The sequence below is a fragment of the Nanorana parkeri genome, unplaced genomic scaffold (assembly GCF_000935625.1).
Source record: "Nanorana parkeri isolate BGI_ZX_2015 unplaced genomic scaffold, ASM93562v1 scaffold322, whole genome shotgun sequence".
NCBI classification, from domain to species: domain Eukaryota; kingdom Metazoa; phylum Chordata; class Amphibia; order Anura; family Dicroglossidae; genus Nanorana; species Nanorana parkeri.
The window spans coordinates 83,189-110,456 of record NW_017306590.1 but is presented as its reverse complement, the minus strand read 5'-3'; the positions used below and the strand labels follow the sequence as shown (position 1 = coordinate 110,456).

Genomic DNA, 27,268 nt, shown 5'->3' with positions numbered 1-27,268 from the left:
TGCAAAACTATGTGAGGAAGTGTAACTTATCAGCTGATGGGGGGCATTCGTTTTTTTTAATCATTAAACCACTGAGGGCCACAGAGAAGGAGCAAGAGGGCAACACGGGGCCCATAAAACCCCAGTTAGACACACAGGTTGCAGGTTTCCATTCACTTCTATGTATGTACGCTCTCCTTTACATTGTGTGTAAGGAGCACATATCTCTGTAATACTGATGAGTCGGTAACAGACATCTTAACTCTTTCACTTCAGTGCTGTCACACCATGCTGAGGTTCTGATGGCTTCTTACAGTTTAGTGTGACCAGCACATTAAGAGCCTTGACCCCTGTGTATGCAGCCTGCTCCACCCCACCGGCAAGGTCAGAGTCAGCAAATCCCACCCTAAAAATAGCTCTGTTCACAGCAAGTGAGCGCTTTCACAGAGTGGTTCAGTCAGACGAGGGTCTGCCGAGCACACAGGTACATCATGGTCTCCATAAAGGGGTGGTGGAGGAATACAGGTGGGAAAAGCTGGGCCTGGAGAGCCTGGAAGGCCTGAGTGCCTTTAGTCTGTGGTACATTTTCTGCGTGAACTGTAAGTCATTTGTGGTCCCTGAGGATTGTTTAGTGTTGGAGAGGCATTCCTGGAAATGATAATAATCAAGTAGTAAACTAAAACGCAGAGAAATTTCCACAGGTACATGGCTGTGGTTGTAGAAATAGATGGAGCAATGTAAATAATACAACAGTTTTACATGGTCCTTGTCTTAGTAGCTCCATAGGGATTTGTGAGTATGCTCAGTGTAACATTGTGTCATTATTAGGAGTTCAATACAAACGTTTGTCATTAATTTCCTTTAACCACAGAAATCTCTAGGTCACCAGTGACTTCACATTGAGCTGTTTACAAAACACGGTTACCGGTGAACAACTGTGGGAATTCCTGTGAATTGAAGTACATTGTAAGTCAGGGGTTCCACTTTTCTACACAGGTGTTACTGTACATTTTCAGGTTGTGTGCTCCTCTATTGGACTGGCTATGGGAAGGCATGTCACTAATAGGGGTGATTTCTGTGTTGTACTTGAAACATGCCATTTCTAGCATTGTTTATATATATATTTATTATATAGAGGGGAGAATGTATCAAATTGGAGCAGCTGGACATAATCACCAATCAGCTTCTCTGTTCTGTTTGGTCTGTTGAGATCTGAAAATGAAAGAGAGAGGCTGATTCAGATTCTGTCGGCTCCAGTTGTTATAAATTAAAATCTGGCCATACACTCAGCGTTTTTTTCTTACTGAGCTCTGTGGGCTGAATGAGAGAAAACACTCGATTCCCCCATGCACACTCGGTCCGCCACCTTCAACAAAAATTAGTTGAAAAATCAACTGGATTATTTGTACCTTGGGCCCCGGACTGATTTAATTTCATGGGCCCCTCAGCAATTTTTTGGGATCATGCGTAACCGTGGCATTTGTGTTTTGCTTCTGAAGTTGATGTGAAATATTTCTGAAGGATCTGGGATTCAGGGAGTCAATGGTGAATGGGATCTTATGGAGCAGTATACTTTTTGCCAGTGACGCATACACTGGGGACGCAGATAATATGGAAATGATGCTTCCCCTTAAAGGCAATGTGTATTGTGTATGATCATTGGATTACGTGTATCAAGCACTGAGAGAACTATAAATGCTGCATTGCTGTAACCTTTCCAAAATAAAGGCTAAAGATGAAACCCATTTTCTAGAAGTAGCTATAAAGAGCGTAATCTGTTTAGCATTTCCGTGGATTGGAGGCCCCGGGCAGTTGCCCATTCTGCCAATGATGTGCAGGCTGTGCTGAGTGAAGCATTATTTATCCTTTAAAGCAGGGGTGGGCAGACCTTGGCACTACTGCTTCTATTGTGGAACTACAAGTCCCATGAGGCATAATAAGACTCTGACAGCCATGGGCATGAAATTACAGCTGGAGGGCCATCGTTGCCCACCCCTGCTTTACAGAGAGCCTGTTTACACACACTACAGCCAAAGAAAATCGTTTTTCTAATTTTTGGGTAAACTTTCATTGTACTGTGCGGTAGCTTGTTTGGCAGATCTCAGCATTTTGCTGGAAGTCTCAACCCTACTTTTTCTTAAAGGGACATGTGAAATAGAGGACTACAGATCCCATTAATCCATGATTATACAGCACTTGAGTATGGCAACCAGCTGAGATTTGTAGTCTTCTATAGCCGGTTACCATTCTCTATTGCTGTATATTTATTAATTTATACAGCAATGGAGAATGGCAACATTTGGGTCTCCCCAAGGCTGCCTGCAGATCTCACCAGGGCTGCATTTGGGTTTCACCAGGGCTGCGTGAAGATCTTGGCAGGGCTGCGTTGGGGTCTCACCAGGGCTGCATGTGGATGCAGGGCTCTGCGGGTGGGTGCCGGGCTCTCCAGGGCTCTGGGGGTGGGTGCCGGGATCCAAGGCTGTATGTTCCGTGTGGGGCTGTCCTTTGCAGTGCTGGTTTCTGGAAGGAACAGGAGGTCATGTGCGGCCGGACTGGCACTATCAATGACAGCTGCCTGAGGACCGCAGCAAGCGCGGGATTTCTGGCAACTGCTCGTGTTTAAGAATTTAAAGGGCCGGTATCCCTACTTTCTGGGATACTATGTTTCACTTGCGGGCATCAGGGAGCCAGTGTCTAATAGCGGGATACTCCCGGATCGCCTGGGAGAGTTGAGATCTCTGATAATCTCGGCTGCATTTTTCTCCAGAACCTGTAATTGTATTATTGATAATGATGGAATCAGTTGTATCTTTTGTTCATGGTTTTGTTAGTACTTGCAGTCAAAATTTAGGGAACAAAAAACCTCAACCTCATAACATCCTCATATTTTAAATCCGATCGGATGCCCCATGCTAATCGATGAGGAGCCGTGTGTAAACAGACGGGTGTCTGTTTATACTCGGTTATTGCCGACTTTGGCCAGGTCCAGAAAAACAAGCAGACCAGACCTGATTATGCTGGATCGGGGGTAGCCTGATGTAAATGGCACATGTTCATTTACATCTGATTCCCCATAGACCGACATGGGCTCCGGTCATTTCAATTTTTAACTCCATCACAAGGTGGAGGAAAAGAGTGAATGGACAAGGATGTCATAGCAGTGACATCTGATCCATACCACTCCGATCAGGAGGGGATCCCTGCACGCCAAGGACCCCCTCCGCTAGTAAGCTGTTTGTACCACCTACACTAGTTCCTAAGGTTCTGTCCTTCCTTCCCATTGTATTTCTAGTCACCCTGCCTGCCCTCCCATTGCATCACTTGTTACCCAACTGCCCTTCTGTTGTGTCTCCTTTCCCTTTGCCTGTCCTTCTGTTGCATCTCTAGTGACCCTGCCTGTTTTTCCTATTGTATCTGCAGTCACCCTGTCTTTCCTCAATTTTTTTTTTCCCTAAATGAACTGTCTGCCCTCACGTTGTATTTCTGTTTACACTTCTTGCCCATCCATTTTTATCTTTGTGTGGTACCGTATCAAAAGCCTTTGAGAAATCCAGATATATAACCATACCGCAACCTCATCTGCAGAGCAGTTATCCAACTAAATGAATCCCTCTTCTGTTTAGGGTTCTCTTCTTCTCCATGAAGGTTTTATGCAATAGATCACTAGGAGGTTTGCTAACAGAAGGTAAAACTAAGAAAAATAATGACTGTTGGTCAAAAACCACCAGTGCATAGTTAACACATAAAAGTAGGTGTAGTACACACATGGAATTGTGCATGTATTGTGTTGCATTCACTCTTTCAGGACTACCATTCCATGCACATGTTGCTTCTTAGCCTCTACTTTCCCTGTGATACACTTCCAAAATGTGATCTTATGTGTGTCTCCTGGATTGATAAGGCTTGTGGCCATGGACTCTTTGGTTTTTCATACCCTTGATCACCTGCTATAGGCTTTCACCTGCGTCTTCTCTTGCACTGATCTTGCATGGTCTCTCAATCACTTATCTTATTCTTGACCTTGTTCCTCACTCAGTAATTGTCTCCAGTGGGGTGCCTCTTGGGGTCACCTACTGTGAATTACCTAAAGCACAATCCCATTTATACATTCAGAGACTCTGGTGAAGTCCGGGTGTTTCTTAGGGCTTGCTCCTTTGGTAAACCCAGGCAGAATTCAGAATTCACTTCATCCTACTTTACTCATCCATTCGCTGTGACTTGGTCCCAGTCTTATTTTGCTTCAGCTACTTCTGCTTCTGGGGTCATCTTTACCTGTTGTCTGACTAAAGAATTATTCTCAATCTTGTGGTTCAAAGACTCTTGAGTAGCCCCATTTTTAATTTCTTTGGTAACCCTTCCTGATGGTTGCTAAAATGTAGTCTGGGATTAATGACATTCATAGAACTGAAGAAGTCACCTAAGTAATAAAGAAGCCAACAATGATGGGGGGGAGTTACAGTATAAGTTATATAACCATAATGTACTTTATTATTATACAGGATTTATATAGCGCCAATAGTTTGCACAGCGCTTTACAATATAAGGAAGACATTACAGTCACAATACAATTTAAGACAAGATGGTAAGGAGGGCCCTGCCCGTGAGGGCTTACAATCTAAACTGGGGCCTTTTTGTGATTAAGACCACTGTGAGATCTATTGCTATACCATTTACTGCTTAGTCAAATTACAGATCAGATTACAGGTCAGAGTACATACATGTGAAACTCGAATAATTAGAATATCGTGCAAAAGTAATTGCAGTAAGTGCTGCAAAAGGGGCCCAAACCAAGTACTGAGTACATATGCATGCTTGTACTTTTCAGAGGTCCGATATTGTTCTATGTACAATCCTTGTTTTATTGATTGCATGTAATAATCTACTTTTTTGAGGTTGTGGATTTGGGGTTCTTGGGGTTTTCATGAGCTGTAAGCAATAATCATCACAATTATGACAAATCACGGCTTGAATTATCTTGCTTTGCATGTAATGAGTCTCTCTCATATATTAGTTTCACCTTTTAAGTTGCATTAGTGAAATAAATGAACTTTGCACTATAATCTAATTATTCGAGTTTCACCTGTAGATGTTGAACATTACTGGACCCAGTATGTACAGACCTAATTGCATTGCCACTTTTGACCACAATGGCTCTGCAGATACCACTAGTAGTAAATAACACTTGTACCAATCAGTGTGTTTCAACTAAAAAGGTAGACAACATATATAAATATTTATGAGTGCAAAGTTAAACCTCCCACATTTGACATCAACGATAAATGTAATTGTATAAGCATATTAATATAATTCTCTCTATTTATAAAGTGACAAAGTTCCCTGAGCAGCATGTAATGGAGATGAGAATGCTGAGCATGTAACTTACTCAAGCACAGTTAATCTGTGAAACAAACTTCTTGCATTCCATTTGAACTCGGAGTACACAAATGTTTGCTTTCATTAAAACTTAAAGAACCACTGTCATTAAAAATGTTGTATTGTAATAACGGAATGTGATTAAAGTGTATCCAAACACAAGAACAAAAAGGCAACATTTTGCAGTTCGCCGGTCCTTAGATCTGGTTATTATAACAAAGTGTATATGATGTCAGATAATCTTCAGAATTGTCCAGGATGTAGACCGCTCTGATTTTATCCATAACTGATGGCCTGTTTCTGAAAGAGCTTCTATTTTTCTAAATTTAATGAACTACTGCGTTCATCACTAGATTACCTACAACCTTTGGCTGACATGTAGATACATTCACATATTTACAATTCATTTGGAAATCAGTTTAGTACATTTCAGTAATTGTCTCCTATTTATTTTCTTCTATCTCAGCCATTTTGCTTACAGTCTACTCTTTAGATACCTAACTATTTTTACAGGACACCAACAAATGCTGTGATAATAATGTTTATGATGTATTAATCCGTCATGTATTTTATTATTTCGAAACTTGAAGGTGTATCATTAGTAACTGTGGTTCATATCAATTTGTCTTAGATTTATTTCCCTACTGCTAGAACGCAATAGATATATGAAAAAACATTAAAAAAAATAAAAAAAGTTACCAAACAGGTAAAAACTGACCACAGTCTCTGCCGCTCGCTCCATGCTGTATATCTGGAGCTTCTCGAGCGGCTGTGCAGGAGGATGAGTGCGGGCGCATGTACAGTAGAGATCACCAGCAGGGAGAAGAGGAGAGACACAGTGAGAGTCAATGCAGGCAGCTGTGAGCATGGACAGACTCCGTGGGACACGATGAGCCTGCGCTGGATCAGAGACCGGCACCAGCGCTGGAGGGACTGCTGAAAACAAGTGGAAGGAAGAAGATGATCGGATCAAGAGACATCATTTAAGGTAAGTCCTTAAAGCAGCATGGGGGGGCGGGACTGTGACTTTAATGTCACTTTATTAAGGGATAGCTAGGTGCCAATGAGTTCAGTCTCCTACAGCTCTTGCACTTCCAAATCTTTAAAACAGAACTGCTGCTTCAGAATACTGGATGTGCTAGGTAAAGGTTCTCAATGTGTGTAGTGAATGACGCATTCCCTGGGTTATAAATAGAGTGAATAATACAGTGCCATTTTCCATTAAACAGCAGATGTTGGTGAATGATGTTTAATTCAGCAGATGACTCTCCTTTATAAATGTTATTTAATACAGGCCCTGGGTCCTTGAGATGCATCCAAAAAAGCTTCATCTGCTTCCTTCCCTCACAGTGGTATAAGTGGAGACACCTGGCTGTCAAACTAGCAACTGGGTTCAGCTTGGTTTTTTAGGACTCCCCTGAAGATTTTCCTCTATAAGGCCTCATTCACACACGAATCGGCCTGCACATACAGCTCCGTGCGAGGACGTAACCAAGTAGCTGCCGGGAAGGACAGGTGCTGCGTGTGATTAGAACGCAGCCCCCGTCCTTCTCTATGGGGCTACGAGGTCGTACGCCCCCCTACGCCCACCTCATTTGCAGGTCCGTGGGGGTGCGGGTTTTCTGGCCGGGACGCATACAGGATCCATTCCAGCGGCGTATGAATACAATCACCCGCACCCCTACGAACCTGCAAATGAGGTGAGCGTAGGGGGGCGTACGGCCGCGTAGCCCCATAGAGAAGGACAGGGGCTGCGTTCTAATCACACGCAGCACCTGTCCTTCCCGGCAGCTACTTGGTACGGCCTCACACGGAGCTGTACGTGCAGGCCGATTCGTGTGTGAATGAGGCCTTAAGAATTCCTGCAAACAGTGTTTTCAGTCATTATTGATAAATAGTTTATAACAATATTATTGTTACAATGCATCTAGATTTGCTTAGGGAAAACACTATCTTTTGATCTGCACACAATATTCATTCACTAACCCCTTCATGCCCTTTGCAATTCAGTTTTAGCTGATTTCTTTTTAAATGAGAATTCTACTTTTATCTTTATCATTAAAACGTTGGACTATTACAGTATGTATTGTTTTTATCAATTACATTAATCACTCACATATTAAAAAGAGCTCCATTCTAACTTCAGCTGCAGTCAGTCCATACTCTGGGTGCAGGCTATAGTGCGCATCCCACCTGTACAAACCAGTATCCAAAGGATACATATTGAAATAATCCAAACAGGTTCCAAAAAATAAATCCAAGAGAGTGATAAATAACGTGTACATCATAAGTGAACATCTCCCACGCCAATGTCCCTCAAGTGCTTCACTACCTGGGCTTAATCAGATCATAGATTGCTAGATTAAGCCCAGGTGGTGAAACGCGTGAGAGGCGTTGGCGTGGTGTGGGAGATGTTCATAGTGATGTACACGTTTATCACTCTCTTGGGTGTATTTTTTGGAACCTGCTCGGATTTTTTTCAATAAATTTTGGATTACATCTACTCTGGTTTTGTGCGGCTGATCCGTTTGTAGAATAATGACAGTTTAATGTACTTAGTGGCACAGCCTCCAGTCTTCTCCGTGCAGCTTCCGGTCAAAGAGCACTCATCCCCTCTCTCTTCCATTCCCCCCGTCGCCAAACTATATCTCCCATCATGCCTTGGACACATATTAGCAATAAGCATGTGTAAGCAGTTACAAAGTTTCTTCTGGTCTCTCCACCTGACGTGCTAAAGTGTCTCTCATGGCAGGTTGGTGGGGATGCAGACAGAATTCAAGGCCCATTCAGATCCAGCCCCCCTGCTACCTGTGTATGTTGGTGCAAGGAGCAGCTGGACACTTCAGCGTAGTCCATGTGGGGAAGTGTGCATGCAGCGGTGGCTCAATAGACACTTCACAAATTAGAGGAGCCACTTGAATTGGGGTGACTGTATACAACACGGATTACAAAACAAGAATACACGTACATGTTGCAATGTGATATTATTTGGTTTTAAAAACACTTCATTTTTAGCATTATTATAAATGGGAAAAACTTGTAGAATAACATTTGCACATTTAAAAAAAAAAAGCTAACATGTGTAAATGAGATGAAATAAGTTTTTATTTTGTTTTATGTTGATTTACCTGTAGGTCCCATAGAAAATAAAGCAGGCTGCACAGAAACTGCACTTTACTGTTCCACTTTTTCAGTTGAAGTCTATTCATAATGATTGAAAACAATACAATCTGTATGAAACTACAAATCTTATCTTAGCAGCATAAATGGTTTTCATTTGACTAAAACTACGTTATGTGTATACAACGGCCAATTCTATAGTCCAGTAGACTATTTATTGTTAGTCTCCCATTGACAGACTTATGGCAAGCATACATTGGAGAATGAGATGCCATGTTTATTTTCTCTTTATTACAGGGAGAATTCTGACATCAGGAAAGTGTTTGGCAGTTTACAGATGAGGCAAACAAAGTTCCGGAGTGTCCGGATTCTTGATACATTCTGGGCTCAGTTCTTGTCAATTATTCTCTGCGGCGTCTAGAGCTTTGAGCCCATGCAGCTGCTAGGCAACCTTTTCCAGATGTGCTGCAGACATAAAGCCTAACTCCGGTTTTGTTGTTTTGGATACAGTGGGGGAGAAGCAACATTTCTGGCAGGTTTTATTTTTGTGAGTTGTCCCACTCAGGGCCGGCCTTAGGCCTTTAGGCCCCATGTGCAAGAAAGCTTTACACCGCCCCTCAGTGACCACACCCCTTTCCCCAATAAATACTCCCATTTTGTTAAGCCCCAAAGAAACATATTAAAAAGTATGATAAAAATAACACTTTTATTCAAAGGTATTAAACTTGTATGCACAATATAAGTATTCTTATTAAATAAAACAACAGAAGGCAGACAAGTGATAAACAATAAATGTCAAACTAAAATAGAGTCTATAAAAATAAAGTGTTAGGATGTCACGCAGACCCTTTTTTTCAAGTAAGTGCATCTAAAAAAGTAAAAATAAAAAACAGAACACAAAACCCAGACTACATGTTAAATTAATAAACAATTAAGAACAATATGTCAGAACATACGAAAAATGTATTCGGGCACATAATTGTTTGAGGCTGTGCAGCGGCCATGTTGGCTACCGGCGCGTTCTGCGAATGCGTGCCACCATCTTGGAGGCGGGGAGCATGACATTACATGACGCCTTGCATGCGTGACGTCACACGCCGATATAGGCGCCGCCATCTTGGTGTATACCTAGATATACACCAAGATGGCGGTGCCCAACACGTGCAGTGTAATGACGTCATGCGCCTTGCCTCCAGAAAACGCCAATGGCTAAATCCAAAATGGCATAAAAATGTGTTTTGTTTGATGAAACGAATGAATGAAAACGTTTGTAGTTTTCGTTAATTTCATCTGAAATTAATTTTTAGTCTTTTCACATGTCTAATAATACGTGTGTGGGGTGTAATTTTCACTTTTTTTAAATTTCGCACTTTTTTACTGTTGGGCTTCGGGGGAAATATTAGGGGTCTAAACAGACCCCTGACATTTACCTTTTTAAAATAGAAAAGAAATTGAGGATACAAAGTCCTCAATTTCTTTTTCTGCATCCTCTGTTCTAAATGAATGGAAAGCACTCAGTACAGAGGCTTTTCATTCATTCAGAAACTGATATTAAAACATTTACTATCAGCAGTTTATGAATGGGGAGGAGCCTCTGTACTGAGTGCTACTCCCCATTCAGAAATTCTTGAATGAACAGGAAGTGATGTAAAAGTCAGAGAGAGGTTAGATAGGACAGTCCCATGTTTCTGGATTCCACACTGAAGTTGGATTCGCATCTAACCCATACAGTAATGCTCATTTCTAATGCATAGAACTGCATGTGTTGTGTCCATTGCTGCGTGTTATTGTCCTTCTCCATAATGTCACCTAGTATACAAGCAGCCTCTGAACCTCTCCCCCACTCACCCTTGCACCCCCAAATGCATCCTAACCCTCAACCCTCCCTCCCCCCCTCCCCATAGTGTTTAATTGAGATGAGCCAGAGACTTTGATAGCCTGACATCTTTTTGGTTTTTAAACCAAAAATATTGTTTTTTACCTAGTTAAAAATATGTAAATGTCTTCCCTGGAAAAGTTAATTGATGAAAGGTGTGGAATACCATTTGGTTGAAGCCAAATCCCTGTAGAGCCAAGCTTGGGCAGAAGTCAAATCACTGTAGAACCTGGGCCTGAACGCCACTGAATTACCACAGGTGCCTGTTGGCTTGCAGTGCCTGCATTTCAGTATGCTTAGCAATGTTTACAGATAGACACTACATTAAAGTGCACCTATCATGAGTTTACAATTGCCAGACTCCTTCTCAAAACGTTAGTTGCTTGGCTATTTGTATCACCGACCTAAAACAAGCATGCTTTAAATGACCAACCCTCATGTCAATACCAGTCCAATATCCGCGATGCAGAAAGTTTAGACGTCAAAGAATCAACCTAACAGCCAAGAAACTAGTATTCTCAAAGTATTGTTAAAGAAACCCCCTTCCTATTACAAATATGGAGGATGCCATTAGTGACTTCTCGTTCTACAAATGCTAGTTGCTTAAAGTCATGCTTGACCCTCTTGCTTCAGTGCTTTTGAGTCTCTCTCTCTCTCTCTCTCACACACTCTCACACTCTCTCTCTCTCTCACTCTCACTCTCATTATTTGATCAACTGCAGATTTTGTAAGTTTGCCCACTAACAAAAAAATGACGGGTCTATAATTTATCATAGGTGTATTTTAGGGCTGGTAATGATTAAAATTTTTGTGTTAGATTAATCAAAAATTTTTTTTAATTGATTCATTTCGATTAATTATAATGCACATACAGATCCAACTACATTGGCCTATACACATAAAGCACAGCAATGAAGTAATACAATTAACTAGGATCACACTAATCCAGCACGTTATTAACCTCACATGGGGCAACTCAGAATAATAATGTGCTGGATTAGTGTGATCCTAGTTCATTGTATGACTTCATTGCTGTGCTGTATGTGTATAGGCCAATGCCTTGGCTGGCGCTCATGCAGAGAGTTTTAAAAAAAATTAATCGATCAAAAAGATTAACGATTAATCGATAAATTAATAGTTAATTTGCACAGCCCTAGTGTATTTTAATTGATAGAGACAGAAAGAATATCAACCAAAAATCCAGAAAAAAAACACATGATACAAATGTTATACATTGAGTTGCAGTTCAGTGACTCACTGAAACCCAAATATTGTGATATTTGAGAATCAATGACCTCCCAGTACAAGCAGCTAGAGAGATCAGGTATGGCTTGTTTTAAAGCTATTTTACCATTTGTTACCAAAATGTAAATAATGTTCATAGTCTGGGAACAGGTGCACTTCAGGTTTTTAGGAGCTACTCAACCCTCCCTAACCGTAAACAGCAACAAAGGTTTACAAAACATTAATATGATGACCATAGAGCAAATACTTAACCAGGGTGTTGGTTTACAGCCATAGACATTTTATGTCATAGCGGCTAAGACATCTCAGGCATGGATGAATCTCAAACTCTGGAGTAAGAAGGTTATTGACCATGTCACTCAGTACTTTCACAATGATGCGATCCTCACAAAGTGAAGTCCAGACAGTCATTGAAGGACTGTGGTAGACAACTGTCTTCTCAGAAAGACCAATAAAACCTCAGCAGCTTTCATCTGTCCAGACTGTCTCAAATGTTAGGCTTTTCTTTATATGGGTTATGGCAGGGCTGTCACTACAGGACAGGAGGATAGCTACCCGGTCTGGAGAGGGGCTTTGTTTGACACAGGAAAAAAGAAACTATTAAACAATAAAATGTGTTTGGTCTGATTATGAAGCTGAGGTCCTGCAGTGATTGTGTTTTTTTCCCCCTAACAACATCTGCCTACAAGATAACGTAAAGAAAACCATGAGAAAAGGAGAGAAGCCACAAATGGACAAGCTGTGCACCTTGAGACAGAACTATTTTGTGACAATGTGCACGTCTGTCTGATTTGGTTCTGACCATGTTTGACAGATTGTGGCTCATGATCCCAAGTCCGGCATCCTATTTGTTGTCCAGATTCCCACAATACCCAACTGTATACCTCCAAAAGTGTTATGACAGTATACAGTATAGACTGAATTAAAGCTTATATATCAGACTGCATCCCTTTTATCTGAAAGCTAAACTAGTAATTATGAATTTCTTGATGACACAATAGATAAGCCTGAGATGGTTTATTGCATTCATCAACTTAAGTCTCTATTCAAACTTGAGTGTCGGAATCTTTGCTTGTTTTTCTTGCTTTTGCTTTTTGGTGCGTTTTGTACATTTCCTTTTACATCTCCTTTTCATTTTTGATAAATTATTTGGTAATGAATTTCAAATTAGATCACTTTAGGGCTGCAACAACTAATCGACATAATCGATGATAATCGATTATTGAAAAAGTTGTCAACTTTTTCAATAATCGATTAATCGTCTTCCGATCAGTTGGCCCTGTTCACGGCTCCACACACGCTGTGCGCTGCACCTCCTCATCACCTCACGCTCATCGCTGCCAGACCCGCCCGCATCCACGCTCTTCACACCGCACCTCCTCCCCGCCTTACACTCACTGCCCGCCCACATCCACGATCGGCACAGGGACGCGGGGAGATGTAGTAAGGAGGAGCAGGTGTGGGGGGATGACAGCCACCAATAGACAGGTCCAATCCCAAAAGCAAGTTGCTGGAAGACTGCTCAGCTAAGCCTGCACTTTCCCACACATGGTGCTCTATAATGTATTGCTGGGATTCGTTGTATTCCTGTATAGCTGGTGATATGCTGCACTGCGATGTATAGAGTACTACAAATCCCAGCAATAATATATTATACAGCGCAATGCGGAATACCGCCAGCTATAGAGGACTACAAAACCCAGCAACAGTACATGATACAGCGCAATGCAGAATACCGCCAGCTATTATGTACTATTGCTGGGATTTGTTGTAGTTCTCTATAGCTGGTGATATTCTGCATTGTGCTGTATAATATACTATTGCTGGGATTTGTAGTCCTCTATAGCCGGTGCCATTCTGCATTCATTGCTCTATCATTTTACACTTTCCTTTTCACTATATTGCACACCACACTATTTTCTTTCTTTTTTACTTCCACAGCTCCAAGCTTGCTCCTGTGATGGAGTCCCATTTCAATACAAACTAGTAGTCCATCACTGGAGCCATTTTTTAAAATGTATTTTATTGTTTATCCGATTAACCGATTAATCGAACCTAATAATCGGCTAACTAATCGATTTTGAAAATAATCGTTAGCTGCAGCTCTAGATCACTGAAGGGTTTCAGATAATGAGACTTTTTCTAAACTTAGCTGTACAAGGTGCCTGTAAACATTACATGGAATCCCCCGTTTGACAAGACTGAGCAGATTGTGCCCGGTGTAGACAAATGTTACAGTAAATTAAAGCTGGATTGTCAAAGTTAAATGTAGCTGTTGTAAAATAAGTTGTCCAGGGTCACACAGCTGGTCAGAGAGGGGAGCACCAAGCTTCTATTGCTTGTAAAGACTGAAATTACACTCCAAGGTCTTGTCCAATGAGTCTCTGCACACTTGACAAAACTCTCAACAAGGTATTTGGTGATCAGCAGAATATGGAGTTAACCGTGTCTGCGAGCAGATCTAGTAACCACAGACATAGCTGCTCCTTGCACTAGTCTGCTAAGCAGCTGTTAATGAGATAGAATACTCTATAAATGAACTGATTAGAAACAAAACAGGAGATGAGATAGAACTAACTAGCTCACTTTTATATATGCTTTGCACATGCTGGAAAGGGAAATCATTTGTCATTAAAATGTAATAGTCAATGCACATCTAAACCCAGAAACAAAACTGTAATATATTACAGCTTACCAATCCTTAAATGTGGCGGTGGATTAGTTTTCTTTTTCTAGCGTTATTTTCCTTTATTTTCATCTGGAGATCCAGACAGTGAAATTCAAATATAGCCAGAGTCTACTCGACAAATTTCCCCATTCACGCTGTTGAGCGTAGATGAGGGAATTAAGTATTTTTTTGCCCTGCGGGCTGATCAAGAAAATTAAAGATTAGTGTATGGTTAGCATAAGTCTTTTTTTTCTTGTTCTCCAACTTCTTTTAACACGCCAAACTGTCTAGCAAAAGTGTCAGAGGTATAAGCAAAACCATTTAAAGGAGAACTATGGGGTAAGAGCGCATAGTTAGTGCATAGTTAGAGCCCTTGTGTGGCATTGAAACTGTCACACGTCGGCTCTATTGATCAGGAAGCAAGCAAAAACATACAGCCGCTTGCTCACTCCCCGATCGCCTCCCTGCAGAGAGCGTTGACTGGCAGTCACTACTCCCCATGGGGATTCCTCTCCGATCCCCCAGCGCTGACTGGAGGAACGGACGGGGAGGGAGTGGGCACAGCTGGCTCTGCCTCTACATAGGCAAAGCCAGCTGTCAATCAGCCAGCTGGGTGGATCTCTACAATATTGTCGGGATCAGTCCCAGCTGCGGCGCTCTTGGCATATAGCTTGTGATATATACTGAGTTTTGGGTCACAGGAGAACGTTAAAAAATAGTTCTCTTTTGACACTGACGGATAATTACAATGACCACCTTTTTATTCATTTATGTAAACCTTTATCCCAAAAGGAGAACAACTGTTGGTTTGTAACTGCTTAAAAAGTGTTAGCTGGAGTTTTGATTCAGTTTGTTAGTCAAGTCTATCAAAATGTGCTAGCGTATCTAACACTGGTCTACCCACAGGTTGGCAATGCCCTTTCATAGAGGAACTACCTTAAAGGTGCCCATACACTGCACGATTATCGTATGAGAATAGCGGGAAATCCCACGATCGTACGAGAATCACAAAGTGTATGGAAGGCGTGCAACCGTTTCTACTGTACGGTCGCACGTCTTCCCTCGAACAAGCAGGCTGGAAAACCTGGCCTGCTTGTTCGACAACTGCCGAACGTGCCGGTGTGCGCACGCACTTTCAGCACTGCAGTCATCACAAGCCCGCCCCTCATTGCAGTCATCGCAAGCCCGCCCCTCATTGCAGTCATCGCAAGCCCGCCCCTCAGGGGGCAGGCGTGCGATAATCGCAAGTACGATCTTCCTGTCCAAGATAGGCAGATCGTAGGTTTTTAAAATTACTTTACAACCCTCGCAAGACTTGTAAAGTGTATGGCCACCTTAAGGGCTCCATTCACACATAGCGCTTTGAATTCAGCACTTTGTTTGCACACAAACGCAGATTTTTATAGACGCGTTTTGTTTTCTGCACGTTTGTGGCTACAACCACGGTCTTTTGGGGGACAGAACATGCTAAAATCGCCCAGAAAATCACACTTGGACTTTTTGCTGCATTTTTGTGAGTGCGTTGGAATGCATAGCGCGTTTACGTGCATAGAAAATCGCTAATGTGTGAATCGAGCCTAATGCCTCGTTTACACTGAGCGGTTTATAGCGTGATTTTTGTCGCCATATCGTGCATATTTATATAAATATTTATGCGCGATATCGCTCTATGTAGCTTGTCCAATGCATTTCAATGGAGCTGTTCACATCTCGCAGCCCCTTTTTTGCGCGGATGTCGCGCGATTCGGCTCCAATAGACTTTATGGTGGCGCGCAAAATTGCACACTACCGCCGATATGCGCAACATCGTTCTACATTTCCACTGCAAAATGGAAGGAAAGAATGATGTCACATCAAGATCGCTGTTGATTGGTTAGAGCCCAATGTAGCAGCAACGAAGTCCCGCCCAAAAAACGTGCTATGTCGCGCGATGAAATGTGCAATGTCGCTCAAAACTCCCCACGGCAGAGCATTTTCAATATCTCCGGTTTAGGAATTTAATTTCTAAATTCCAGTGGTCCCTTTTCCCTGTTTCCTCACCTTTCTTCCCTCCCTGCTCCCTTTTTTCTTCTTCCCCCTTCCCTCCTCAATCATTTTTTGTTTCTTACTAACTTTCCTCTCTTTCCTGTCTGTTTATGTTTCCTTTTCTCTACTCCATTGAATCTTGTTCTATTTTTCTCCTATGTGGCCAATGTGCCCTCTCATGGTGCGAATGAATTGTCATATTTCAGTTCTTTATGCTCCTCATTAAACAGAGCTTCTCCTTTGCTCTGGATGCCCCACCACTAGTGAGAACAGCCCTGGTGGGGTTTCCCACTTCAATATATTTATTCCCCACAAACACTGTGCATATGTCTATTACCTATTTCTCTTGTACCTGGTCGGCTGTACTTTTTGTGGTGTTGAACGCTATTTGAATAGTTTTTTATGGTTGTTTAAGGTAATAAAAATGTATTGAAAAAGAAAACCGTAGATGAGAGGGTGTTAATGGGAGTGATGCAATAGCTATGTTTGGCGGCATGGAGGAAGGACTTATATTTTAGGAGGTCAGATTTATACAGGGTTCTCCTGTGTAGGGTCCTTGCAGGGACCTAGTTTTACTCTAAGCTGATAAATCCTAGGAGACACAAATCAGAGACACTGGAGGGAAAAAATAAAAATGATGAATACTGTGAATTTCAAAAGAAGAGAGGGAGGTGTAGGATAACCCCCAAAAAGTACTTTGTATGTATAGAATTCCAACTCAGCTTCTTTTTTGTCTACTTGGTTGGAGTGAGTCCAGTGAAAGAGGAAAGCTGATAAAGCAGAGTCCAATTTCTGAAATTGCAGTGGTTTTTTTCAGGCTCTTTCCTTTATTTTCACCTGGTGACCTTGTCAGTAACACACTTCCTGTCCTAGGGTGATAGTAACACACTTACAGTAAGCGAGTACTTTGAGTGACCATTGTCACTCTAGGACAGGATCTATTGAGGATCAGTGTTGTCACCCTAGGACAGGCCTACAGAATACTTCTCCCTCTCCTATATAACATTGGGGGAGATGTTCTGTAGTCCACAAATAGCTAGGAAAAATTTAACTGATGAGTGCAGCAGAGGCAGGGAGCAAAGAAGGATATTAGCTCAGAGGATTACTGGCATGATTAAATAGGTATTTTTTGCATTTATGGAACAGATAGAACAAAACACTTTCAATAGTATATTTAACAGACGAAAAGGGAACAAATAAGATAAATGAATTCTTAGGGTTTATGTAATTCTTAAAAGAACTATAGAGATGGCCTCTGTAAAGTGGAGGAAATCTACTGTTTTTACCGGTCATCCAATCCACTTGCTGTGAGCCATGGTCATCATGGTTGCACTCCCTGAGGGTGCAACATCATGCCAGCTGGGGCTCAAAGTTCTTGCCCAGGAGGTAAGACGGCTTACAGGATCTGTGACATCACTGGATCAGCCAGAAGACCACAGGAAATGGTATGTACAAGGAGTCTCAGTGGGAGGCTTCAATAAGGAAGGCAGTGTTATGGAGTTGGGCTTTATCCATATGAATATTTTCATTAAGCAGATCACTTTACATATATATCTATAAACAAAACTTGTACAATGACTCGTTATTTACAGATTTTAGGCAGGGACAGCATTCACAAACTCTCACTAATGAGGCATCTTTCTCTATTGTTTTTGGCTGTTCAGACTTGTATAATGTGAGGCCTGGGATTCTACCTTCTTTTATTAAAAATAACATCTTTGCTAGTAATTTACAGCCAGAGAAGTGCTAGTGTGCATACCCTAAGAGGTTAGGATGACAGCAGATGAAGTATTTTATGGCTGAGGACAGCACTTACATACCAAGTGAAGTGGGACTTGGCTGGGAAAACACCGGTTTAGTAATCAGTTCAGGACCTTCAAAAAGCTTCTGCAAAGCTGTTGAGACAGGAGAATGATCTCATGACTGAATGGGAATTTGAGACAGGTGTCCAGTGCAGGGAACCATGCCAAATACCTCCAGATTAATAACCACATTAAATGTATAGTTGTCATGACATGTACATGAACCAAATAAAAAAATAGTAAGAAAGTGAGTTAAGCCAACGATGAAGTTATTCTAATATATACATTTCTAATACAGCAAAATGGTATTGAAACCTTCCTTAGGCTGAAAAGAGACATATGCGCCAACTGTATCCTAATAAATACAAATCTTCCTTTCCAGCGCAAGACAAAATATGTGTTCACCATTCCTGACCCCTAGCACAGGGCAGACACTTGCCTATGTTACATGTGCATTTACCCGTTTAGTCCGAGCCTTTTTCCCCGTAACACAATTTAGTCCCCGAGCCTTTTTCCCCATAACACCCTTTAGTCCCCGAGCCTTTTTCCCCATAACACCCTTTAGTCCCCGAGCCTTTTTCCCCGTAACACCCTTTAGTCCCCGAGCCTTTTTCCCCATAACACCCTTTAGTCCCCGAGCCTTTTTCCCCATAACACCCTTTAGTCCCCGAGCCTTTTTCCCCATAACACCCTTATGTGTTACGTGTTCCTATTCACACAGCAGATCTAAAAATAATAATAAAAAGATTGACCTTTTTAGCTGTTTCTTGAGAGGAGGAATATTCATTGGACTCTACAAGCAGCTTATAGTGACTAAAGTAGATGCCTGTGAGCTGATAATGGACTAACTTAGAAACTATTTAAATTACAGTGCTTTCAGGTATTTTACCCTTTTGTTAGGACATACAGTCCTGTTGATCTAGTTTACAAATGATAGTGACATCTGTGAGCACAGTACAGACAGGGTTAATTATTTAAAACAAACTGCCCCCCAGCTACCCTCAGACTGTGAGAACTAAGCAGGATTTTTCAGTCCTGGTGTTTGCAGAAACATCATCGAAAAAATAAGCTGCAGCTTTTAAGTCCTTTTTTTTTTAAGTTAAGCATGTGAATGTGTAACAAATATAAAGAAGTTGTTATCTCACTTTGGCTGCAAAAGTGGAAATGCACACCTAGTGTAGATTGACAAGTATTCATGTTGGGTGGTTAGAAACAAACTACTTCCTGAGAGCTGCAGGCAACTTATTTGCAGCTTCCTAAAAAAGAATAACTTTGTCTCTCACTGTTCTGGAAAGGGGAGAAAGAACTTGTGAAGTATGCTCTACCATCCTGCAAACATATGTAGAAGAACTGTGTGTCAGTTTATCAAACTGTGAAAAAACAATATTGTGCCGAGCTAATAATCATACATATCTAATAAATTGAAACATATATAAATGAGTCACATATATGAGCCTTCAAACAAATGAGGCATAAGAAATATCTACACACATACAAAAAAGCAATATAGGCAAAAAAAGTCCCAAGGAAAAAACAAACGCAAACAATGGTGATTGTGCAAAAAATTCCTCAGATGATTCGCAGCCAATGTGCATATAACTCTCAGGTGAGGATAATCACACAATGCAGGCAGACCTTCACCTCCACCCAGTGAGTGATGATAACAAGTGAATGTTCACCTGGGGAGGTAGACCCACAGAGCTAGGTCAAATGCACTTTTTCCCTTCTTAATGGGGGAGGGAAGCCCATGCACAGAAAAAGGCGATAAGGTCTCCTCAGATCACAGGTACCAGTATAAATCCAGGTGGAAAGAGAAAAAGGACAAGGACATAGTGCGTAACGTCCAATAAAATGCAATTTATTATATAAAAAATGCGTACTCACAATGGTGTAAACAGTACAGGCATTGGGTATTGCTGGATCATACCAGCAGGACAAATGGCAGCAAAGTGATAAGAAAACTGTTTGTCCGGCTCAGCGTGGTGACATCAGGAGCTCTGCCCTACGTACGTTACGTCAAAACACGTGACTTCGTCAGGGGTCTGGCTGATCACCTTTTATTGTTTAGTTTTAGTTTTATTGTTTAGTTTTAGTTTATCAAACTGTTATACATTTTACACAGATTTGTGGAGAATGTTTTTTCATTCTTAGTGCTGTTCCCTGTGACACACTATCTGAGACACTCTACGATGCTCTGTATAATATGGGACTTTGTAAGGGGTTATTTGCGTGCAGTATTTGGCTGGCGGCAGTTGCTCATCTCCAAGAAATATAACAAAGACATTGTTTAACAAACCGCACAGATGACATTCTACATTGACAGCAGAAGTGTGAAGGACTCGGGTCTTCTTTCATTCGACATAACTCTGTAACTAATACTCAGCTTTTCATCCCTGTAGGGACCACAGGGATACAGTACCAATTTAATAGCCCAAGTGAAGATGCCTGCAAACGCCACAAGCCAGAAGAAGCGCAATGCCTATGCTGCAGTTGCCGTAGATCCTGACACTGGGTACAGCACCCCGGGGGCATTTGAGCTGGAGAGACTGTTTTGGCATGGAGCTACCAAATTCACACATGTAAATGAAGTTTTCCCCAATCTTCACATTGGAGATGAGTGAGTATAAATGTCACAATTTCTTTGTGTATATCATTAGAGGAGTGCAGAAGGATTGCACAGCCTAGCTTCATACATATATTTCAGATAAAGTTCTGAACAGCAAATTTGAAGAAACTTTAATTGACCTGCTTATTGCTGAAGTACCAGTATATCAGTCAGCTGCATGATGAGAGTGAATTATGCTTCATTGGTTAAAGGTTGATAACACTTAGTTGGCTCTAGGAGTTCATATGTGCATTGCAGCGATGTGCCATCACAGAGTGTTTTGGGTTCCTGGTTCCCCTTCCAGACTACTCCATCATTACAGGAAACAGTAGCGCTGTAGTAGCTGGTGAGAGTAACTGCAGTGCCCAGCCGAGAACATGTTATTCAACATACCCAGAAGTGCCAGCGATGCATGTATTTCTCCAGGGCAACAAGGAACAGACTCTACAATACACAGAATTTTTCCAGCACACTTACCAGCTCGCCTGCAATAAAACACATTTGCCCTGTCTAACAGTGTGCTTTAAAAACAGAGGTTTTAGTTGCATAACTTTTTGCAAAAAATATGTGGAAGCCACACTGCCTTGTTAAGGTTTCTCTGTGTAGTGCGGTCCTAACCCTACATTTTTGTGAGTCTCCATATTGGAGCATATTTAAGCAGTTGATAAATTGGATGCAGGTGTGCCTGGAGGGAGCACCCTCCTCCTTTAAGGTACAGGAACACATTGGAGGCCCAGCAAATACACGCCAGGGCCCTCAGTGCGTCCCCCACACCAAATACAGCCAAGCTAAAGATAAATGGCAACCGCACAATTTATAACAAGCCTTTGTAGCAAGGTGCACATGGAAGGGCTTACAATACAAAAAACAGAAATTTCCTGCAAAAAAAACTAATTTGTCCTGTCTAACAGTGTGTGTTAAAAACAGGAGGAACAGTCTCTGCGCACTAGAAATGAAAGTATTGAATATGTTTACCAGTGTCTGTTAGTCACATTTTGTGTTCGTAACAATAGGGTCGCTTTAAGACAGCGGTTCTCAACCTTTCTAGTGCCGCGACCCTTTGATAAAATTGCCCAAGTTGTGGCGACCCCTAACAGTAAAATTTATTTTAGTTGCTCCTTCATCGCTGTAATTTTGCTACCGCTCAAAAGCTATTAGATAGCGGCGCCCGGTCAACCGGGAGAGAAACACTTTCTCCTGGAAAGGTTTACTCTGCTTGATCGAGCAGAGTAAACCCTTCTTTTTCCCTGCTCTGGTTTTTTTTCCCCCCTGACATCGGAGCCGCCGGCCGCCGTCAGTCAGAAAAAAAAAACAGCATAGGAATGCATAGCTAGATTCCTATTGGCTATTTCACTTTGCAATATCCAATAGCAAGCTGGCAATTGCACCCGCCCTCTGCTGCTGTCAATCACTAGAAGAGGACCTGATGGAGAACTTCAGGTCCCCCACTGCTGATTGATGGCAGAAGTGGGTGGGTGCAATAGCTAGTTTGCTATTGCAAAGTGAAATAGCCAATAGGAATCTAGCTATGCATTCCTATGCTGTTTTTCTTTTTTTCGGACCGACAGGGGAGCAGGGAAAGGTTTACTCTGCTCGATCAAGCAGAGTAAACCTTTCCAGGAGAAAGTGTTTTTCTCCTGGGAGCCGCTATCTAATAGCGGGAGACTCCCGGAGTGTGAGTTTGGGATGTCTTTAGACGACCCCTGGCAAATCGTCATTCGACCCCCAACCGCTGCGTTAAGACCTTAGCCAGCATAATTCCAACTCAAAGTTGTTCTGCATATTATGAAGTTTAATAAAATGCTTAAGTTTTAAATATGTGTTTTATAGAAAAACTGCTCTGGACCGCTATGGCCTGGAAAAAAGTGGCTTTACTCACATTGTAAACGCAGCACATGGCCGCTGGAATGTGGACACTGGAACAGAATACTACAGTGATATAACCATTGAGTATTATGGAGTAGAAGCAGATGACCTGCCCACCTTCAACCTTAGCCAGTTTTTCTACCCTGCAGCCGAATTCATCCACAAGGCCCTGAACATCCCCAACAGTAAGTCTGTAACTAAAAACCGCATTGCTTGCCATTATGCAACATTTGCTATTTACCTTTCTGAAAAGTATTTATATCTACTCGCCTCTCTTATGGAGAGTGCCGCCATGCTGCTGCTTATGAAAATTCCTGATACCCTCATAACTGGTTATTTCTGTTGGACCAATTTCTGGCTCTAATGCCCAGGAAGTGTATTCTGCCAACGCTAGTCGGTTATCAGTAAGGGAAACGGTCATGTAGCATGCGAGAAGAGAGCAGACTGTAGGAGTCCATCGCGGTAGCACTCAACTAATTTTGGATGCCGTTTTAACATATAATGAGATGAATAAGCTCATCATCATGTAGGGTTACCATTCACCCTACATTAGACATGGCCCTGACAGTAATAAAGGATCATAGGACATGTAGTTCTATTTTTATATACAAAACTGTCAAGGCGCATGCGGACCTGTGCCTAGCAGCAGTGCTCAGTAAAATGAACATATTACCAGCACACGCAATCTTTTGGGAAGCAGAATTTATTTAGAATGGCACCCCAATGCACAAAACTACAATAACAAGCAACAAACCTGCCTTGTAACACATGCCATGTATTGGCATAGTGCACTGCACAAAAAAAAGTCATGGCTGTTTTTTTTTGTTTTTTTTGTAGATTACGATGCACTGCCAGTCCAGTAAAAAATATAATAAGGGCCACATTAACACGTGCATACTTTTACTGCAGTTGTTTAAGTAAATTCCTCCAGTGCAGCCCAGATGGTAAAATATGTCCCTTCATTCCTGTGATCGTTCCTGTGCCCAGCGCTGCACAACCTTTGCAAGCAAAACTTGCAGGTCAGATCCACTTCCTGCTGCACACACATGCTGTGGACCCATTCATTCCTACATTTGAGCCATAATCATGGTGGCCTCTACTCAGGTTTCCCTTAAGAATAAAGGGGCCATGGTGTGCATGTACAGTAGGAAGAGGACCAGGCTGGGAAGATTGCAGGTATTTCACCTAGCAGGCTGCATCCCTGTAGATTTACCTAAAGGACTGAATTAAATTACAGTTGTCCTTTAAAGTCTTTCTCTAGGGACAGAGTGGGAAAAGGCTAGACATACTGTCAATGTTTTTTTTATTACAGTCCGTATTACCCCTCTTTTTGCACTGGTGGCCATTGTCACTAAATCAGACAACTAAAATGTTAGAGTTGTCTCCAGCACAAGAGGTGACAAATCTTCAAATGGGGACACTTGCTCGGGGACAACTGTCTAGAGTGAAATACTGCTTACTTTGGCAGGTTTCCATTAACTTGCTGTTGAATTCCTGGGACAGGCAGTGAAGCAAAATGTTCCCAATGCTACACAGACTGAAAAAAATGGCAGGGGTTTAACCCTTCCCTAGTGGGTCCACAAATACCATACAGAAGACATCCTGACAACATTCAATAGCGCACAGAGAAAGGTGTAATTGTTTCAGAACAGAAGCAGGAAGGAATCTGCAATGGACACAAATATAACTAACACCTCTATAGGAGGGAAATACTTGCATAACTCCACTTACAACTACATTACATGGCAGCCAGAATTTGCAATGAAGGATTAGAAGCCATTGCTGCCTGTTTCTTCTTCTGGGAGATATCTCCTCTCTTCCCATCTGTGCGACACAAGGAAAATACTGTAAATTAAAATCTGCAAATACCACTCCCAACAGGGAGACACCAATAGAAACTTCAAAGATGCTCTAACCCCCCTCCCCCTCTTTTTGCATTCACTGCAAAAAAGTCCATTGAGGGACACAGCATGATGATAAGAAAGCAGCCTAGGTCTATACTGCCCCAGGTAAAGGAGGCACTTTATTTTGCAATTCCTAGTTTGCAAAACCTGACAAATCCACTTAGAAGTAGTGGAGCTGGAAGCCAGAAAACCTTTTTAAAGGTCTTCTGGAATAACAAATAGAATATGTCTACCTATAAAAAAAAAAAGAAAGAAGGTGGCTGAGAAGTAATACCTTATGTTCGTCACCACATGTAGATCTCCTTGGGCTGCACTGATGGCAGACACGGGAAGGTAGCACAATGTCTGCATCAAGGTGATGCAAGATCAAATAGAGCTCCTTACCAGACAATGCTGATAACTCAAACCCTTCTGGCCAAAGTGAGAGCCACACGTTACCTTATGGGATATTAACATCAAGGAGATGTCACAAATAAGTTCAAAAGGAAGTTTTCTTTTTTTAAAAACATCAATAACACAAAATAATCCCACGATTGGAGTGGAGGCCCAACAAGGGAAGCAATGTGTGTAACCCCTTGTATAAAAGCATGAATTAATGAACAGCAAGAAGAAGTTGGAAAAGAACAGACAGTGCAGGTACCTGATCTTTGATACTGCTCCAGGCCAAATGTTGTTCTACCCCCAACTGGAAGAAAAAAAAAAAGAAGAAGTCACAGGGACTACTGAAATCCACACGCAATAAAACGAACATATCCGCACCAGAGGACACCTCGGCTCAAAGTCCTGTGTGAACTGAAACATAGCTGGGTAGTCACTGCCGACTGTAGAACCATCACAGAGAGAACACCAGTATACTTTATTAACAGGGAAAACCTGCGTTTCGTGACTAGAAATTCTTCAAAAAAATCCAGCGCCATTGTGGAGAGAACACCAGAAAACATAATCATTGAGAAAACCTGCATCCATTGGTTGACTAGAGATTTTCAGGGTTTCTGGATGCAGCCTGAATCTACCAGCAGCTGTGGGTCATAGAACCATCTTCCAAATGAACAGAAGAAAAAAATAACTTCAGAGCTGAAGAAGCATGTCCATCTTCCTGAGGCCATTATGGGGGTTATTCACCGAGCTGCTGAAGGCAGTTCACTGTGTTCGGCCCACTTCGCCTCTCTTCTGAACGGAAGAGCCTGGTCACCCCAGCCAATACAATATCTGAATTGGGTGAAGCGAACATTCGGCACTTCATTCTCTGCTGTTAAACCCTAATTCTCCAAGGGGGCCAAACAGCACAGAGTGAATTGCTGAACGTTTGGCTCAGCATTGGGCTCGGTCATTCTGCTTCGCTACCTCACGGGACTCACTCCGCACATTGTCCTCAAATGGCATGTAAACCAGTGAGCTGGCATATAATTAAAACAAATGGGTGGAGCGAGTCGTGATGTCACGACACACTTCGCTCATTTGTTTACATTTGGCCCGGACCTGTCATTTTGCGGCGGATGTTTTTTTAATCTTGGCAAGTCGGCGGGCATTGTATAGCGTGATTGACGAGAATCTACATCCCTGGACGATGTGAATGACCTTTTGGATTGCATCTTTTTATTGTTAAGCATAAAGGCTTTTGTGTTCAACTAAAGGACTTTTTCAAACCATTGTGATTTTTATTTACCATTTTGTGTACTCTTTGGTGAATGATTAGGGGTAACAAATACCCCTTACTCATTCACAAGGGGGGCAGCTTTTATGAAAGGGGGTACCCAGATGCAGATGTCCCCTGCTCACAGACCCCAATAGCCACCAGGCCATGGGGGCAAGGTGCTTTTCCAGGGTGACCCTCCCACTGTCAAGGCCTGGTATGGTGCAGGGAGGGGGGAGGCGCTCGCCTGTCCTCCCACCTTTCCTGCTCTGGCAGGCTACTGCTCAGGTTAAGGGTCTCATATGAATTTTTAGAGGGGAACCCATTTTTTTTGAACGATTTATGGGCATTGCGGTTTCCCTAAAATTCCTACCACACCTAAAGGGTCTGGTATGAATTTGTAGGGGAACCCCACGCTTTTTTTACATTTGGATATCAGGTCTGGTATGAATTAGGGGGGGACCCCAGGCGGGTTTTTTTTTTCCTCATTCTATTTTTTTTAACATTGCAGGGACTCGGTACGCTTTGGCGGACCATTCTCCCCGCTCCGGCTGTTTGTTCGGTTTTGCCAAACCGAAGACTGTTCGTTCAGCTGTTTACTTTGGCTGCCATATTACAGAAGCCCTTCAGTTCAACTGAACCGAAGGGTTTATGCAGCCGAAGGATTAGCCAAAGGTTTGGCTAAATACTTCAGCTCTTTAGTGAATAACCCCCTAAGTGAAACTGAGCAGGTGTGAGGGGTTAAATGTGCCTAGTGTCCATCTCTCCTGTAGCCAGCAGTAAAACCGGAGGTCGTTTAATCATTCTCAAGAGTTGCATTCAAAGAATGATTGAGAAATATGGATGGTTATTTGCATGAATATATACATTAAATTTGGAAATCTTGCCACAAATAAGGTTTATAACAAACCACTTGTTTTACACAGGTAAGGTGCTCGTGCATTGTGCAATGGGACGCAGCCGCTCCGCTTCTCTTGTCCTTGCATACCTGATGATCTATGAGAAGATGACCATCGTTGATGCCATAGCTCAAGTCCTGAAACATCGATGCATTCTTCCCAACCGGGGCTTCCTGAAACAGCTAAGAGAGCTGGACATTCAGCTAGCACTGGACAAACGAGAATCACGCACTATGACAAATGGGACTGACAAGGATTAGTAACACTAAACAC

General features: G+C 42.1%; 1 protein-coding gene across 1 annotated transcript; it reads left to right on the top strand.

Annotated features, from left to right (window-relative positions):
• Positions 1-405: 405 nt before the first annotated feature.
• DUPD1 (dual specificity phosphatase and pro isomerase domain containing 1) lies at positions 406-27,268 on the top strand. The gene is made up of 4 exons (XM_018558156.1): positions 406-463; positions 20,488-20,705; positions 22,524-22,744; positions 27,023-27,268. Exons 2-4 carry the CDS (start codon positions 20,530-20,532, stop codon positions 27,253-27,255), a joined length of 630 nt encoding a protein of 209 aa, XP_018413658.1. The 5' UTR covers positions 406-463; positions 20,488-20,529; the 3' UTR covers positions 27,256-27,268.